General features: G+C 42.1%; 1 protein-coding gene across 11 annotated transcripts in view; it reads left to right on the forward strand.

The window, feature by feature from the left end:
* Window positions 1-14,053, forward strand: part of DYNC2H1 (dynein cytoplasmic 2 heavy chain 1) — a 278,032-nt gene that overhangs the window by 221,217 nt on the left and 42,762 nt on the right. For all 11 annotated transcript variants that reach the window (XM_084842673.1, XM_084842676.1, XM_084842677.1 and 8 more), the window contains one exon: window positions 13-102. In XM_084842673.1, coding sequence (XP_084698799.1) covers window positions 13-102 — 90 coding nt within the window. The remainder of the gene's footprint in view (window positions 1-12; window positions 103-14,053) is intronic.

The following is a 14,053-nucleotide window of genomic DNA, read 5'->3' on the forward strand; positions in this document are numbered from 1 at the left end:
TTCTTTTTCCAGTGCCCTTTAACATGGCAAAGCAAATGGGAAGGACCAGAAGATCCTTTACAATATCTCAGAGCTGTTGTAGCGCGAGCACATGCTATCCAGGTACATTTAATATTTCACTAAGATTTGGCATTTTAATAATCTAAAGTAAAGTTCACATGTGTTCTGTTTATTTTTCATATTTGTATCCCACTTTTTCTTGAAAGAAAATCCCAAGGTAGCTTGTGACACAACAAGTGTAAAATACAATTGTGCTTAGTAGGCCTGTATGGAGCAGGTAGGTTGGCATACCTGTGGAACTAGTAGGTTGGAACATCTGAAAGCCCCCTGGTCATTGATGTTAGTAATGCTGTGGGCCTCCTTTGAGGTCTGTACAGAATTGGGCTTGTGGAAGGCCCTATACTCTGCATCTGCTGGAAAGTTGCCTGTGGAGAACAAAGGGAGACCCAACAAGAGTAATAGATAATGGTCAGCAGCTGCAGCACAATGTTTCTGGACCTGGCCAGGGGTTTGTGAGGAAGGGGGAAAGAGTGGTATGACCTGGGTGTTCTTCCTTTGCTGCCTTGATGGCTTTTTAGCAGATAAGACAGTATATAAATACTAACAAATGAATAAATAATAAATGTGCAAAAGTGCAAAAGTGCTCATGAATGGCCAATAGTAGCAGTCATTGTAGTGGAGCGCCTAGCATTTACTGACAGAGTGCTTACCTGTGGCTTGAAGTACATGCTTCTTACCCTTGAGTCTCCTGTTTGGGGGACAGGGTCTCCAGCTATTGGGGAGGAAGGATTGTTTCCCCAATATAGTTTAATGGGGGGGCGGGGGGAGGCACAGAAGACATTTGCCCCAGTTATGCTTTGTAACACTGATTTCCCTTTGCTTATCTGTGTGGTGTGCATTGTCCTTGCATCCCCAGCTGCAGCAATTGTGTGTGTGGGGGAACTGTTTGGTGTTTCCGTCTGGAGTCCTGAGATGGGTATACCTGTCATTGTTAGCAATATATTTTCCGTATATGCATTCAAAGGCCAAGCTCTGCAAAGTGTCCTTTGTCCATAGTTTCCAGCACCAAAATTTTCCCTTGTGTGCTCTAAGTGTCTGCGACATGGGGCCAGAGAGATATAGTGCTATGCCACATGCTCTGTCATCTGAGTGATGGTCTCCTTGACAGGGATTTATATACTACTGGGGGTGTGCTATGACTGAATGCAGAGTTAGTCTGAATCCTATTCTTAGTCATGGTGGCATGAGTGATATGGGAAGAGATGGGTATTTCTTTTTGCTTTCCATTGAGTTCAGTTGGTGGGTGGGTGTTTTTTGGGGTGTTGGTGGTGGTTTTTTTTGCTTACATGGCCACTGAAGTTGGCATAGTGTTATGGTGACAACAGGGTTAACATTAGAGTCTGAAGGATTTGGCATCTGTCTGATCCTCCCTGTCTCCATCCCGTTTGGGGCCTTAAGTCAGTGGAGTTGCACCAGTGGGGAAAATATGCCAGCATGGAGTTGCACTGGCATATCTATGATGTTGTACTGGCAGATCTCCACTGGCAGAGTTGTGTCTGGAAATATGCCAGCATAACAGAGTTTCCACCATATCCTAAAGTCCTCCAGCCAGTGTATTGTGATTTTATTGGATTTTTATTTTATTGTACTTTGTTTTGAAGGCCCTGGTGGGCAGGAAACTGATATATCATCATCATCATCATCAATAAGAAGCAGCAGCAGCATGGCTTAATATTAATAATAACGTGGCTGCCTTTAAAAGTAGAACCCTCTACAAGACTGTACACTGTAGAGAGACTCTACCTTTAATTTATGCCCCAAGAAGAAGTACAGAATATTCAAGAGTGTGCCATCTTGTCCCATGTGCATTAGAAATGAAATGCCATGCAAATATTAAAATGCTAACATGAATTGCTCAATTGATTTGTCTTACCTAGACAGCACTGCAGCTCTTGTGTTCAGGCTACATATGACTGGGTAAGATCTGCAAGATTAAGAAAACAGAAATGTCTACATTTATGCATGTTGGTTTATCCTCTGTTGCTGGTTTTATGCTGTATTTAGGCTTTATACTTCAATTTGGTATGCAATTTTTATTGCAAGCTGCCCAGAGAATTCTGTTATTTTGTGGCATATAAATGTCATCAACAAACAAACAAAAGAAAAGTTATGCCCACATGTACACAAAGCATTCAGTACATTGTAAACATAGATTACACAACTTTTTAGATTGGAACATTTTATTTTTAATATTCCTTTGCTTAATTTTCCAGTTGTTGGAAAGGTCATTGTGTTTCTCTTGTCCACCTGCATCACAAGACAACAGCATTATCAACCTTCTTGATGGTACTAAAACCTTTCACCTTTCTCAGAGGCCATGATATTTTGCCTACTTTTCCCAGTCCACAATCCTATTTTTATCTTCTCTGTGGCAGGCTTTGACTTCTAAATATTTAATAGATATTTTTGCAATGAATTTTACAGAAATTAAACAAATGTAGTCATTGGAAAAAATATGACTAGTCATGATCTTAAAAAAATAAAATTGAAATAACTACTCATGCTTGCTGAAGAAGGTTGTTATATTCAGTTTGACTTTTTCAAAATCAGAACTTGTGTAGAAATACGCCATTGATACTACAAAATACCTTGACAATGTCTCTCAAAACTAAAATGAAAATCCATCTGAAGCACCTCTCATGACAAATATTGTAGTCAAAAGGTTATTATTGCCAGCTCCAAAATTCATCTCCTTAATAGGTTCCCTACAATTGTCTGTAGGTGATGAATATTGCATTAGGATGTTGTATAATAAAGAGTGTTTTAATTTCATTCTTCCATTTAAAATGGCTTCACCCTTGGGAACACACAATGAGATGAGGAATGCACTGGCAAATTAACATTTCAGCCTGTCATATTGCTAAGGATTATTAGATTCATTAGGCCACTCCACAGGCAAGAAACTTTATTGAAACTTGGAGAAGCTTTGTGACAATAACGTGTTGTGTGTACTAGATTCTGATAGCTATTTTAACCAAGTTTGCAAGACCAAGGGAATGAGTTACACTGTTATCTATTCTATCTCTAGTATGCAGCATGCAATCTCCATTTCAGGGAATAGTGCTTCCTGTTGGTTAAAGACAGACTTCATCTTCTGACTTCATGACTGGGGACTGGGGGAGGCTGCCTCTGGAGCATGAAATGACCAAAATATTTCTCTTTATTTTCTGACTATATTTTTTTTCCTCTTTTGACCTAAAACACTCATTCCCTAGTGAGGAACTTTGTTTTTAAGAGGGGGCCCAAGGGAAAGATAGAGTACTTAGCAGCTAGGCTCCACTGCAATAGCTGCTGTAGCCTAATACAGACCACACTTCCTTTCTGTTCTTCACCAAGAGAAGAATGCAATAGGAAGAGTCAGGTGGCTAACTCCCACAGCCCCAGCAAGGAGAAGAGCAACACCAACAATCTGTCAATAGTGGCAGTGGCTTTTCTCCTGCAAGTGGGACACAATTAGAGATGCTTACCATCAGGGGCATTGCTAGGTTCTTAAAAGATCCAGGGCACAGACAAATTTGCATGTGCTTATATATGAGAGAAAGACTAGCAACAGAGCATTCTAAAATCTATATTTAAGTTTCAGCTTCCGCCCTCGTCAGGACTTTTAAATGGATATCAGGAGTGGCAGTTTGGAATGTCTCTAGATTAAAATTCCTTAGGAGAACAAAACAGAGGTATGACTGGTATAATGCCTATGAATTAGCCTCCAGATTAAAGCCATTGGGAGTAAGAATTCTCAGTCTATACATCCAGAAATCTTCCGTTTTGTCAAGCATGTCATTGTCTTTTGTTTGTTCTTTTGGAAACAACTGTAAATCTGAGATACTATGTGAAGGTGAGCTGCATGTCTTGCAACTAGCTGCTCCAAGTTTTTTTTAGTAGGAATCGCAAATTTGTGGTTACACCACCTTGTTCTTAAGTCTGTTGTAGTTTTCCCTACATATTGCATACAACATCCATTTTTTTCCATTCAGTTAAATAAACCACATTAATAGAAGTGCATATTAACAATTGACTGATGCAATAAGTTTTGTTAGTAACTGTGCTCCTGAAAGAAGAGGTTTCTTGGAGGTAACTGCAGGTAATGCAATACATTGATTTACAGTGGTATGATCCTGGGTTGCAATTATCTTCTTTAAGTGCAGCCTTAGTTAACAATTTACTCAGATTGGGTGGTTTTCTGAATGGGATGCATGGTGGAGAATTAATGGCTTCTGTTAAACAAGCACAGTAGTATATAATAGGGTAACTATTTCTAATGATAATGTCTACAAATTGTCCTCCATATTAAGGCCATAAATACATACATATATACATACATTAAAAGTGTACTCTGACAGCCCCCTCCCCACTTCAATTCAGACCTCGATTCAGCAGTTTGGAAAATATCCTGCTTCTTCTCAGGCCAATTTGGCATTGGTCCACTTAAGCTCAGTACCAAACCTGAGTCAAGATTCAGAAAACCGGGTCTTTATGCTTCCTGTTGACTATCATGGGAAATTTTAAAAAAAAACACGTAACTTTTTTCTGTTGGCCAGAATTGGATGATAATTTGTACACATAGTAGCCCCTTAGGAGGGGACTACACCTGCCTCATGTCAGAAAAATAAGTGCAGGGTGTTTTTCTGCTATGTGCCTTTATATTTTGATTTTCTTTTAAAGGGAACTGCCAATAACATTTTTATTCTTTGGAAGAATTGGATGAAAATTTAAAGATCGGTTGACCCTTCAGAGGAGATCGTATCCGCCAAATTTCAGAATGATAGCCAGAGAGGGTTTTGTGCAATGGTAGCATTGACATTTTGAGGGTCTCCAAAAGAAGACATACTTATCTTGCTATATTCCTTGTGGACCATTGTTCTGAAAATTAGAGACCACCTAGAGGTATCTCTAAGTAAGAAACTAGCAAAGTTTCAGAAGGATAGGTGCAGCAGTTCATGTGGAAGGGGTATTCTCCAATGTGGGGAAGGGAGTAATTTGCTTCCCTTCAACCGCGCCCCCCCCCCATGGTTTTTTGATAAATTTGTATGAAAATACACAGGTTATTAGAGATGTTCCCCAGACAAGAAGTCTGCAAGGTTTCCGAGGGATAGGAGCAGGGGCTAGGGAATTATGACACTTGAAATCCAGTTTAAGACTTTTTTATAGTGAAGGGTGCTGACATTGGAAGAATGGCCATCTCAGGGTCCCATCCTTGCCCTTCCCCAAAGCACAGTGATGGGAGACCATGGTAAAAATGTGCCCTAGGATTAGAAGATATACCTGTAAATCATCAAACCACACTGTGTCCCTCCTTTTCAGCTCTTAGGGAAACCAAAGCAAAGTATGTAATTTTGAGACATAAGACTGCCCAATTCTGCTTGGGCTTCAGACTTGGTCAAATTCAATGAACATATATATGCAAGCAAATTTAGAATTACTAGAATTTATTTACATATCACCAATGTTAGCAGCGGGGGAACATGGGTGGGAGGGTGCTTTTGCATTCATGTCCTGCTTGTGGATTTCCCATGGGCAGCTGGTTGGCCACTGTGTGAACAGAATGCTTGGTCTAATGCAGCATGGCGCTTCTTATGTTCTTAAATGTAGAGTGCCTCTGATCATATGTAGAATGCTTTTCTTTCACCACTGAACACGTATATACTCCATACAACAATCCCTCCTCATTCTACCAGCCTCCAGCATCTCTTCATAAAAACAAATGTTGTGTTTTGTGCAACTCTCCTCTACCTCCTCCTTGTTTTGTACAAGCTGTCATTGTATCTTCCTCCCTATAACTTCATTTGTGCCAAGACTTCACCAGGACTCAGCCAATGAGTCTGTTTTCAAAACTAGGGCTAAGTTATGGAGAAGCTAAATGCCTTTCCCTCACCACTGAAGTTAGAGTTCATGCAAAATGAAAACACACACACAAATGACAAAGCATGCATAGGACTGGGCTGAAAGGGTAGTCAATTCATTAGACTGGAATTGGGTGGGCAGTGCATTAACCCTGCAATAACATGCTCACAACTCAGGACTTATTTCTGAGTAAATATGCAGAAAATCAGGCTGCAAACCTCCCTGTAAAAGTAACTTGTGCTGGAATCCTATGCACACTCTCTGAAGGTAAGCCTCATTAAATATATTGGGGCTTACTTCTGAGTAGGCATGCATAGGATTGTATAAGTGAGCAGTATTTATCTCCCCTCCACTCCTATTTTTATTACAGCTTTCTGTTCACAGGAACATAGGAAGGAGCCTTATACTGAGTCGGAACCTTGGTCCATTTAACTCAGTATTGTTGATACTGACTGGCAGCAGTGGTTCTCCAGGGTTTCAGACAGGATTCTTTCCTAGCCCTACCTGGAGACAACAGGGATTGAACCTAGAAGCTTCTGCATGTCAAGCACGTGCTCTACCACTGAGCTACAGCCTTCCTGTTGCTGGATAATGGCAACTGACAAATAAAACAGCCACATTCATTCCTCTGCAACCATGGGAACCCAATTTCCTTTAAGACTTGGGCAAGGACGAGAAGGAGAAAAACAAAGTCTCTTGTCTGTTTGTATAAAGTCAAATACAGTTCAGAACTGCTCTTGCTCACCAAAGAGAATTCCCCAATATATGCTCTGGGTGGAATAAAGAATAGAATGAAAGACCAGGATAGGGAAGAGAAGAAGAAGAAAAGAAGAATGGTGATTGGAAATAGAGCGGGGCGGGCGGGGGTGAGAGAATTCCCCAAGCCAACTGGCTCCTTTTGGAGAGGTAGCACTTCAGAGGAATTTAGGAGGCTGTAGAGAGTTTGTAAAGATTGCAAATTTTTAAATTAACTTTATGAGGTGAGGTGGCTGAGGTTTTTCCCTTGCTTTTTAAAAAAAACTGTGCAACCTATGCAAAAGCCCCAGGAGTTTCTCGATCATGATGTCACATAGTCCTAACTTTCCTTTTGGATAATCTGAGGCCTGCAGCTATTTAGGAGACATTAAAGTGGAGGGGAAGAAAGAAGTTTGTGGAGGCTGACTGAATCTTTTGCTATGCTGAAGCAACTGAACTTCTGCAGAAGCCAAAAGGTCCAGTTTGGGGCAGTAAAATCCGACGCTGTGTGAAATACCAGTATTTCACATGGAGCTCTTTTTTCCCTTCCCTCACCCTCTTCAGAATGTCATTGCAAGCAAGCTCCCAGCAGTGGGTATGTAAGAGCAGAAAAGGAGAGAGAGAGAGAGAGAGAGAGAGAGAGAAACAATAAGCAGACTGTGTAAGGAAAGGTGGCAGTTTCCCTTCTAGTTTAAAAGGCTGGTGTATTCACACTACAGCCCCTATTGGTCTGCTAAAGGAGCGAGTCGTAAGGCCTCCTAGTAATTGCAGGGCTACTGAGCTCAGAGGGAAGAAGGTTTGTATTAAGGCAGATGATGGCAGTTGGGACAGCTCAGAAGATCTGGGGCGCAGCTCAAAAGATGTGGGGTCCATGCCCAGGTGTCCAGCTCCAAATAACACCTATGCTTGCCATCATGTTGAATCCAGCCAGATGGCAAAAATCAAGGCACAGACAGATATTAACACAGTGGACTCGTAGGGAGACATAAATATCCAGACATTTCCAGACTCCTCAGACCTGGCAGGAAAACAAGCTAACCCAGACTTTCTGGGGCAGTTCTGAATAGGAGGACCTCACCACTTATGAACCACATAAATTCCTGCCTTCAATGTGGAAGGAAAATCCAGCTGGCTTCTGTTCTCATGAATCCACCAAAAAGAAAAGAGAGACAGGCAGTTAGAGAAAGGAGTAGTTTGAGAGAGCCAAAGACAGTATAAGTAATGACTAGGTATTCCCCCAATCAAGCCTTTTTTCCAGTGCGATCCTACAGGGAATTCTCTCCATCCTTGCCCCATTTTGTTTCAGTAGATGGTAAAGCTAAGGGAAACACATTGGGTTGTTGCTGCACAGGCATCTCCCCCCACCCCGGACAGAACCCAACTATCCCCTTACTTGCCCCAATGATGCTGCAAATGTGCAGACATCACCAACACCAAATCCACAAATCTCAATTCAAGAAGGTACAGACAGCAGCCACCTAAACCATGACTTCCCACGTGATTTCCAAGACAGCAAATTGGCATCAGTGGTCTAGGAAGCCCAGCCATTGCCTCCAGGTTTTTCTTTGCCTTTTGTGCCAACAGTGGGCACCTTTATTTCTTTTTAGCCAATTAAAAAGATGAATGAGTTTGGCTTTCATCTACTAAGTAGGCTTAGTAGATAAGTAAATGTCTAGCCCAAAGCTAACCTGTTTAGCATTGCCTTCTTGAACAAAAGGTCCTTGAAATTCCTGGAAGTGTTCTTCCCTTCATACTTCATTCCTATCCATATGCCACCTGGTACTCTCTTGCTACTACCGCTGCATCTATTTTCCACCCCCTCTCCTTGAGTTTCCACCAGTAGTGAAACACTGCAGTCCCATGGTAGCCCTCTTTCTTACTGTGCCACAAAGGCTTAGCCTTCCCTTACGCCCCCCTCCAAATGTATAGTTCACATATGTTATGAAGAGGATGAAGAAGATCCTTGTCACAACCTCACCAATGGATGCTTCTGTCCAAGTGCTTCTGCTGTTCCTAAACCATGGTACTTGCAGGAGAGAGGGTAGGGGTGGGCCAGGGACAAGCTATCTTCTTGTGTCATGGCTGGGACTTACATCCTTGATACAAAAAGCTGCTACCTTACTCGAGGTCATATCTAAGGCCTCATTTTCACTCACTTCTAGTGACTTCGTAGCTGCTTTCCTGTAGCAAGATACAGTGCCACTGTGGTACGTGTGGGAACGCTGGAACCATGTGGGTGGACCAATCATGTGACCTTTCCACCTGATTTCTTGCCTTTTTGGCCAGGCAACAATAGGGTGGGAAGAAGCTACACAGTTAACCCCATCCATGTGGGTCTTCAGACACTTAAAACAGTAGTGTGGAATATTGCTACTGGAAATTATGCAAGCTCTAGCTGTTTTATCTTAGCTCACAATGAATTGTGCCTTGGGTTTAACTCTCTAATAACTGGACACCAGAAACTGAGATTCTCACATTAAACTAGAACATAGTTAGGATTTTTTAAAAGTGTTCTCAAATAACAGCCTCCCAGCTAAATTCATAGACTATTAAAAAGAAATGAGAAAGTGATTACTTTGGACCTCAATGAAGATGAAATGTGATTGTCAGACATTTCAGTCTCTTAGAATTTTACTGAATATAACTGCTTGCCTATAACTGTCCTGAGGAGCTGAATTAAACGTTTATTTGAAGAAGCTACTACAGTGAATTTATTAAACACAAATTACAAAATGACTCCTACGACCACTTAGACACTGAACAATTTACAAAATTCTGTCTTTCTAATAGGAAACTACAATTCCAGCCATGCTTTCCGAGGAATTCTGTTAAATCATCAAAAGAACCATGCAAATATGGCCAATATATTGCTAATGGATATATAAAGGAGAAAAAAACCCCTCAAATCAGTCTTAATTGTATGGAATGAACATTTATAATCTGTGTTGTGACACATTTAAAGGTCACTTGATTAAATGGCTGTGTCGGAAAGAAAGACCATAGCAATGTGTTTTGACACTGTGATAGAAAAACAAATTACAATATATTTAATGATATTTTAGTGTCAGTGGCTTTCCTAACTATGATTCAGTGCTACAAAACTAGCAGTATTTTTGAAAAAGAGAAATATTTTTACATGAAGCTTGTCACAGCCTGCTCCCGCAATTTATCACATGGATCAGGCTGCCTAGACAAAAGATGGAACAAGAGAATTGACTAGAGCTAACTTTTGAACCATTGAGACTGTTCTTCTGATAGAACTAGTCTAAAAGTCTCTAGTTAATATCAGGTGTGAATAAGAGATGCTTAAATGTAAAAGACTGGCTGCATGGGATGGGTAGTATGTTTGCCTTCATCAGGAAAGCCTGCTGAAAGGAACAACACAGTTGGCTCAGCATGAAGCCAAAGAGGATAATAGCATCCAAATCATAGAAAGAGATAGCTAAGAAGTTATGGTTGTTTGGGGATTTGAGGACTTTCCAGCAAGCAAAGCTGTTTTTATGGAAGACTGCAAAGTGTTGAGAGAAAAAGAATCCAAAGAAGATGGAGAATTTTGGTCCTCTTCCATTAAAGCCATATGACATATGGCTATAGTAAGGATGGAGATGTTTCTTTTCACATATCCGATGCAACATGCAACGCAGAATCCAAGCATCGTCCCCATAGTGAGATGCATGAACCTTTCATGAATCTGAAGTTCTCCCATATTATACTGGAAGCATGAAAAAAAGGAAGTGAGAATCACTTGTGCGTCCTCTGTCCAAAACCTGCACTGAGTGTTTGAATAAGGTGCTTGGAATTCAGAAAATTAATTAGTTGTATTTTAGTTGGTTGTGAGATTTTACTGTATTACCAAGTGTTTCATTATCCCTTTGAGGCATCATGATGCATTTATATATTGTTGTTGTTTATTCGTTCAGTCGCTTCCGACTCTTCGTGACTTCATTGACCAGCTCACGCCAGAGCTTCCTTTCGGCCGTCGCCACCCCCAGCTCCCCCAAGGTTGAATCCGTCACCTCCAGAATTTCATCCATCCATCTTGCCCTTGGTCGGCTCCTCTTCCTTTTGCCTTCCACTTTCCCTAGCATCAGCATCTTCTCCAGGGTATCCTGTCTTCTCATGATGTGGCCAAAGTACTTCAGTTTTGCTTTTAATATCATTCCCTCAAGTGAGCAGTCTGGCTCTATTTCCTGGAGTATGGATTGGTTTGATCTCCTTGCAGTCCAAGGCACTCTCAGAATTTTCCTCCAGCACCACAGTTCAAAAGCATGTATCTTCCTTCGCTCAGCTTTCCTTATGGTCCAGCTCTCGCAGCCATAGGTTACTACGGGGAATACCATTGCTTTAACTATGCAGACCTTTATATTTATAGGTCTGCATAGTTAAATGCATAGTCCGCATTTATATATAGATTTCACTTAATGATAAATATTGCACTTTAAAATTCATTTGTTGTTGTTCAGTCGTTCAGTCATGTCCGACTCTTCGTGACCCCATGGACCATAGCACGCCAGGCTTTCCTGTCCTGCGCGCTCTCCTGGAGCGTGCTCAAGTCCATATTCATTGCATCAGTGATGCTATCTAGCCATCTCATCCTCTGCCGTCCCCTTCTCCTTTTGCCTTCAGTCTTTCCCAGCATCAGGGTCTTTTCCAGAGAGTTTTCTCTTCGCATTAGGTGGCCAAAATATTGGAGCTTCAGCTTCAGTATCTGTCCTTCCAATGAGCACTCAGGGTTGATTTCCTTTAGGATGGACTGATTGGACCTCTTTGCAGTCCAGGGGACTCGTAAGAGTCTTCTCCAGCACCACAGTTCGAAAGCATCAATTCTTCGGTGCTCAGCCTTCCTTATAGTCCAGCTCTCACAGCCGTACATTACTACTGGGAAAACCATAGCTTTGATTAGACGGACCTTTGTCAGCAAGGTGATGTCTCTGCTTCTTACTATGCTGTCTAGGTTGGCCATAGCTTTCCTCCCAAGGAGCAAGCGTCTTTTAATTTCATGGCTACAGTCACCGTCTGCGGTGATCTTGGAGCCCAAGAAAATAAAATCTGTCACTGCTTCCATTTCTTCCCCTTCTATATGCCAGGAAGTGATGGGGCCAGATGCCATGATCTTAGCTTTTTTTAATGTTGAGTTAAAATTCATATATTATAGCTAATGGAATTTTACATTTCCAGTGCGTTGCGATAAGCTAGAGGGAAATGTCTGTACCAATATCAGTTTTTAAGAAGCATCATAGAATAGTGGGGTTGGAAGGGGCCTATAAGTTCATCGAGTCCAACGCTCTGCTCAATGCAGGAATCCAAGTCAAAGCATCCCTGACAAGTGGCTGTCCAGCTTCTTCTTGAATGCCTCCAGTGTGGGAGAGCCCACTTCCTCCCCAGGTAATTGGTTCCATTGTCGTATTGCCCTAACAGTCAGGAAGTTTTTCCTGATGTTCAGCTGGAATCTGGCTTCCTGTAACTTCAGCCCATTATTCTGTGTCCTGCATTCTGGGATTATTGAGAAGAGATCCTGGCCTTCCTCTCTGTGACAACCTTTCTTGAAGAGTGCTACCATATCTCTCCTCAGTCTTCTGTTCTCAAGGCTAAACATATCCAGTTCTTTCAGTCTCTCCTCATCCAGATTTATTTCCAGTCCCCTGATCATCTTAGTTGCCCTCTTCTGAACCCTCTCCAGTTTGTCTGCATCCTTCTTAAAGTGTGGTACCCAGAACTGGACACAGTACTCCAGATGAAGCCTAACCAGTGCTGAGCAGAGGGCACCTAGTACTTCCCGGGATTTGGAAGCTATACTTCTATTAATGCCACCCAAAATAGCATTTGCCTTTTTTTACGGCCTCATCGCATTGTTGGCTCATATTCAGCTTGTGACCTACAACAATTCCAAGACCCTTCTCGTTTGTAGTATTGTTGAGCCAAGTATTGCCCATCTTGTAACTGTACATTTGGTTTCTTTTTCCTAGGTGCAGAACTTGGCACTTATCCCTATTAAATTTCATTCTGTTCTCTTCTGCCCAGCACTCCAGCCTATCAAGATCACTTTGAATTTTGTTTCTGTCTTCCAGGTGTATTAGCTATCCCACCCAATTTTGTGTCATCTGCAGATTTGATAAGCATTCCCTGCACCTCCTCATCCAAGACATTACTACAAACGTTGAAGAGGACTGGGCCCAGGACTGAGCTCTGCAATATCCCACTCGTTACCTCTCCCCAGTTTGAGAAGATCCCATTGATAAGCACTCTTTGAGTCCGATTCTGTAGCCAACTCTGGATCCACCTGATAGTTATTTCATCTAGCCCACTTTTAGCTAGTTTGCTCATCAGGATATCATGGGGCACTTTGTCGAAAGCTTTGCTGATGTTGAGGTATATTATGTCCACAGCATTCCCACAGTCGACAAGGGAGGTGACCTGATCCAAAAATGAGGTCAGATTCATCTGGCAGGATTTGTTCTTGACAAATCCATGTTGGCTTCGAGTAATCACTGCATTGCTTTCAAGGTGCTTACAGATGGATTGCTTTATCATCTGCTCCAGAATTCTCCCAGGGACTGATGTCAGACTGACAGGTCTGTAGTTCCCAGCCTCCTCCTTTTTGCCCTTTTTGAAGATAGGGACAACAGTAGCCCTCCTCCAGTCATCTGGCACTTCACCCATCCTCAATGATTTCTCAAAGATAACAGACAGTGGTTCTGAGAATTCTTCTGACAATTCCTTTATTAATCTAGGATGCAGTTCATCTGGCCCTGGAGATTTGAACTCATTCAAAGTCATTAGGTGTTCCTTGGCCATATGCCTATCGTTCTCAAGCTGCAATCCTGCCCCTTCAGCCTGTACTTCACCTTTGCCAGGGGGCTCATAGACCCTCTTTCGGGAGAAGACTGAGCTGAAGTAGGAATTGAGCACTTCTGCCTTTTCTTTGTCATCTGTTATCATTTTGCCATCCTTATTTAATAGCTGAATGACCATTTCTTTCCACTGTCTTTTTGTTGTTGTTTATTCGTTCAGTCGCTTCCGACTCTTCGTGACTTCATGGACCAGCCCACGCCAGAGCTTCCTGTCAGCCATCGCTAGCCCCAGCTCCCCCAAGGTCGAGTCCGTCACCTCCAGGATATCATCCATCCATCTTGCCCTTGGTCAGCCCCTCTTCCTTTTGCCTTCCACTTTCCCTAGCATCAGCATCTTCTCCAGGGTATCCTGTCTTCTCATGATGTGGCCAAAGTACTTCAGTTTTGCCTTTAATATCCTTCCCTCAAGTGAGCAGTCTGTCTTTATTTCCTGGAGGATGGACTGGTTTGATCTTCTTGCAGTCCAAGGCACTCTTAGAATTTTCCTCCAGTACCACAGTTCAAAAGCATGTATCTTCCTTCGCTCAGCCTTCCTTATGGTCCAGCTCTCGCAGCCATAGGTTACT

Source organism: Heloderma suspectum, chromosome 3, assembly GCF_057233095.1.
Source record: "Heloderma suspectum isolate Gila_16-S chromosome 3, 16-S_ref, whole genome shotgun sequence".
Classification (NCBI taxonomy): domain Eukaryota; kingdom Metazoa; phylum Chordata; class Lepidosauria; order Squamata; family Helodermatidae; genus Heloderma; species Heloderma suspectum.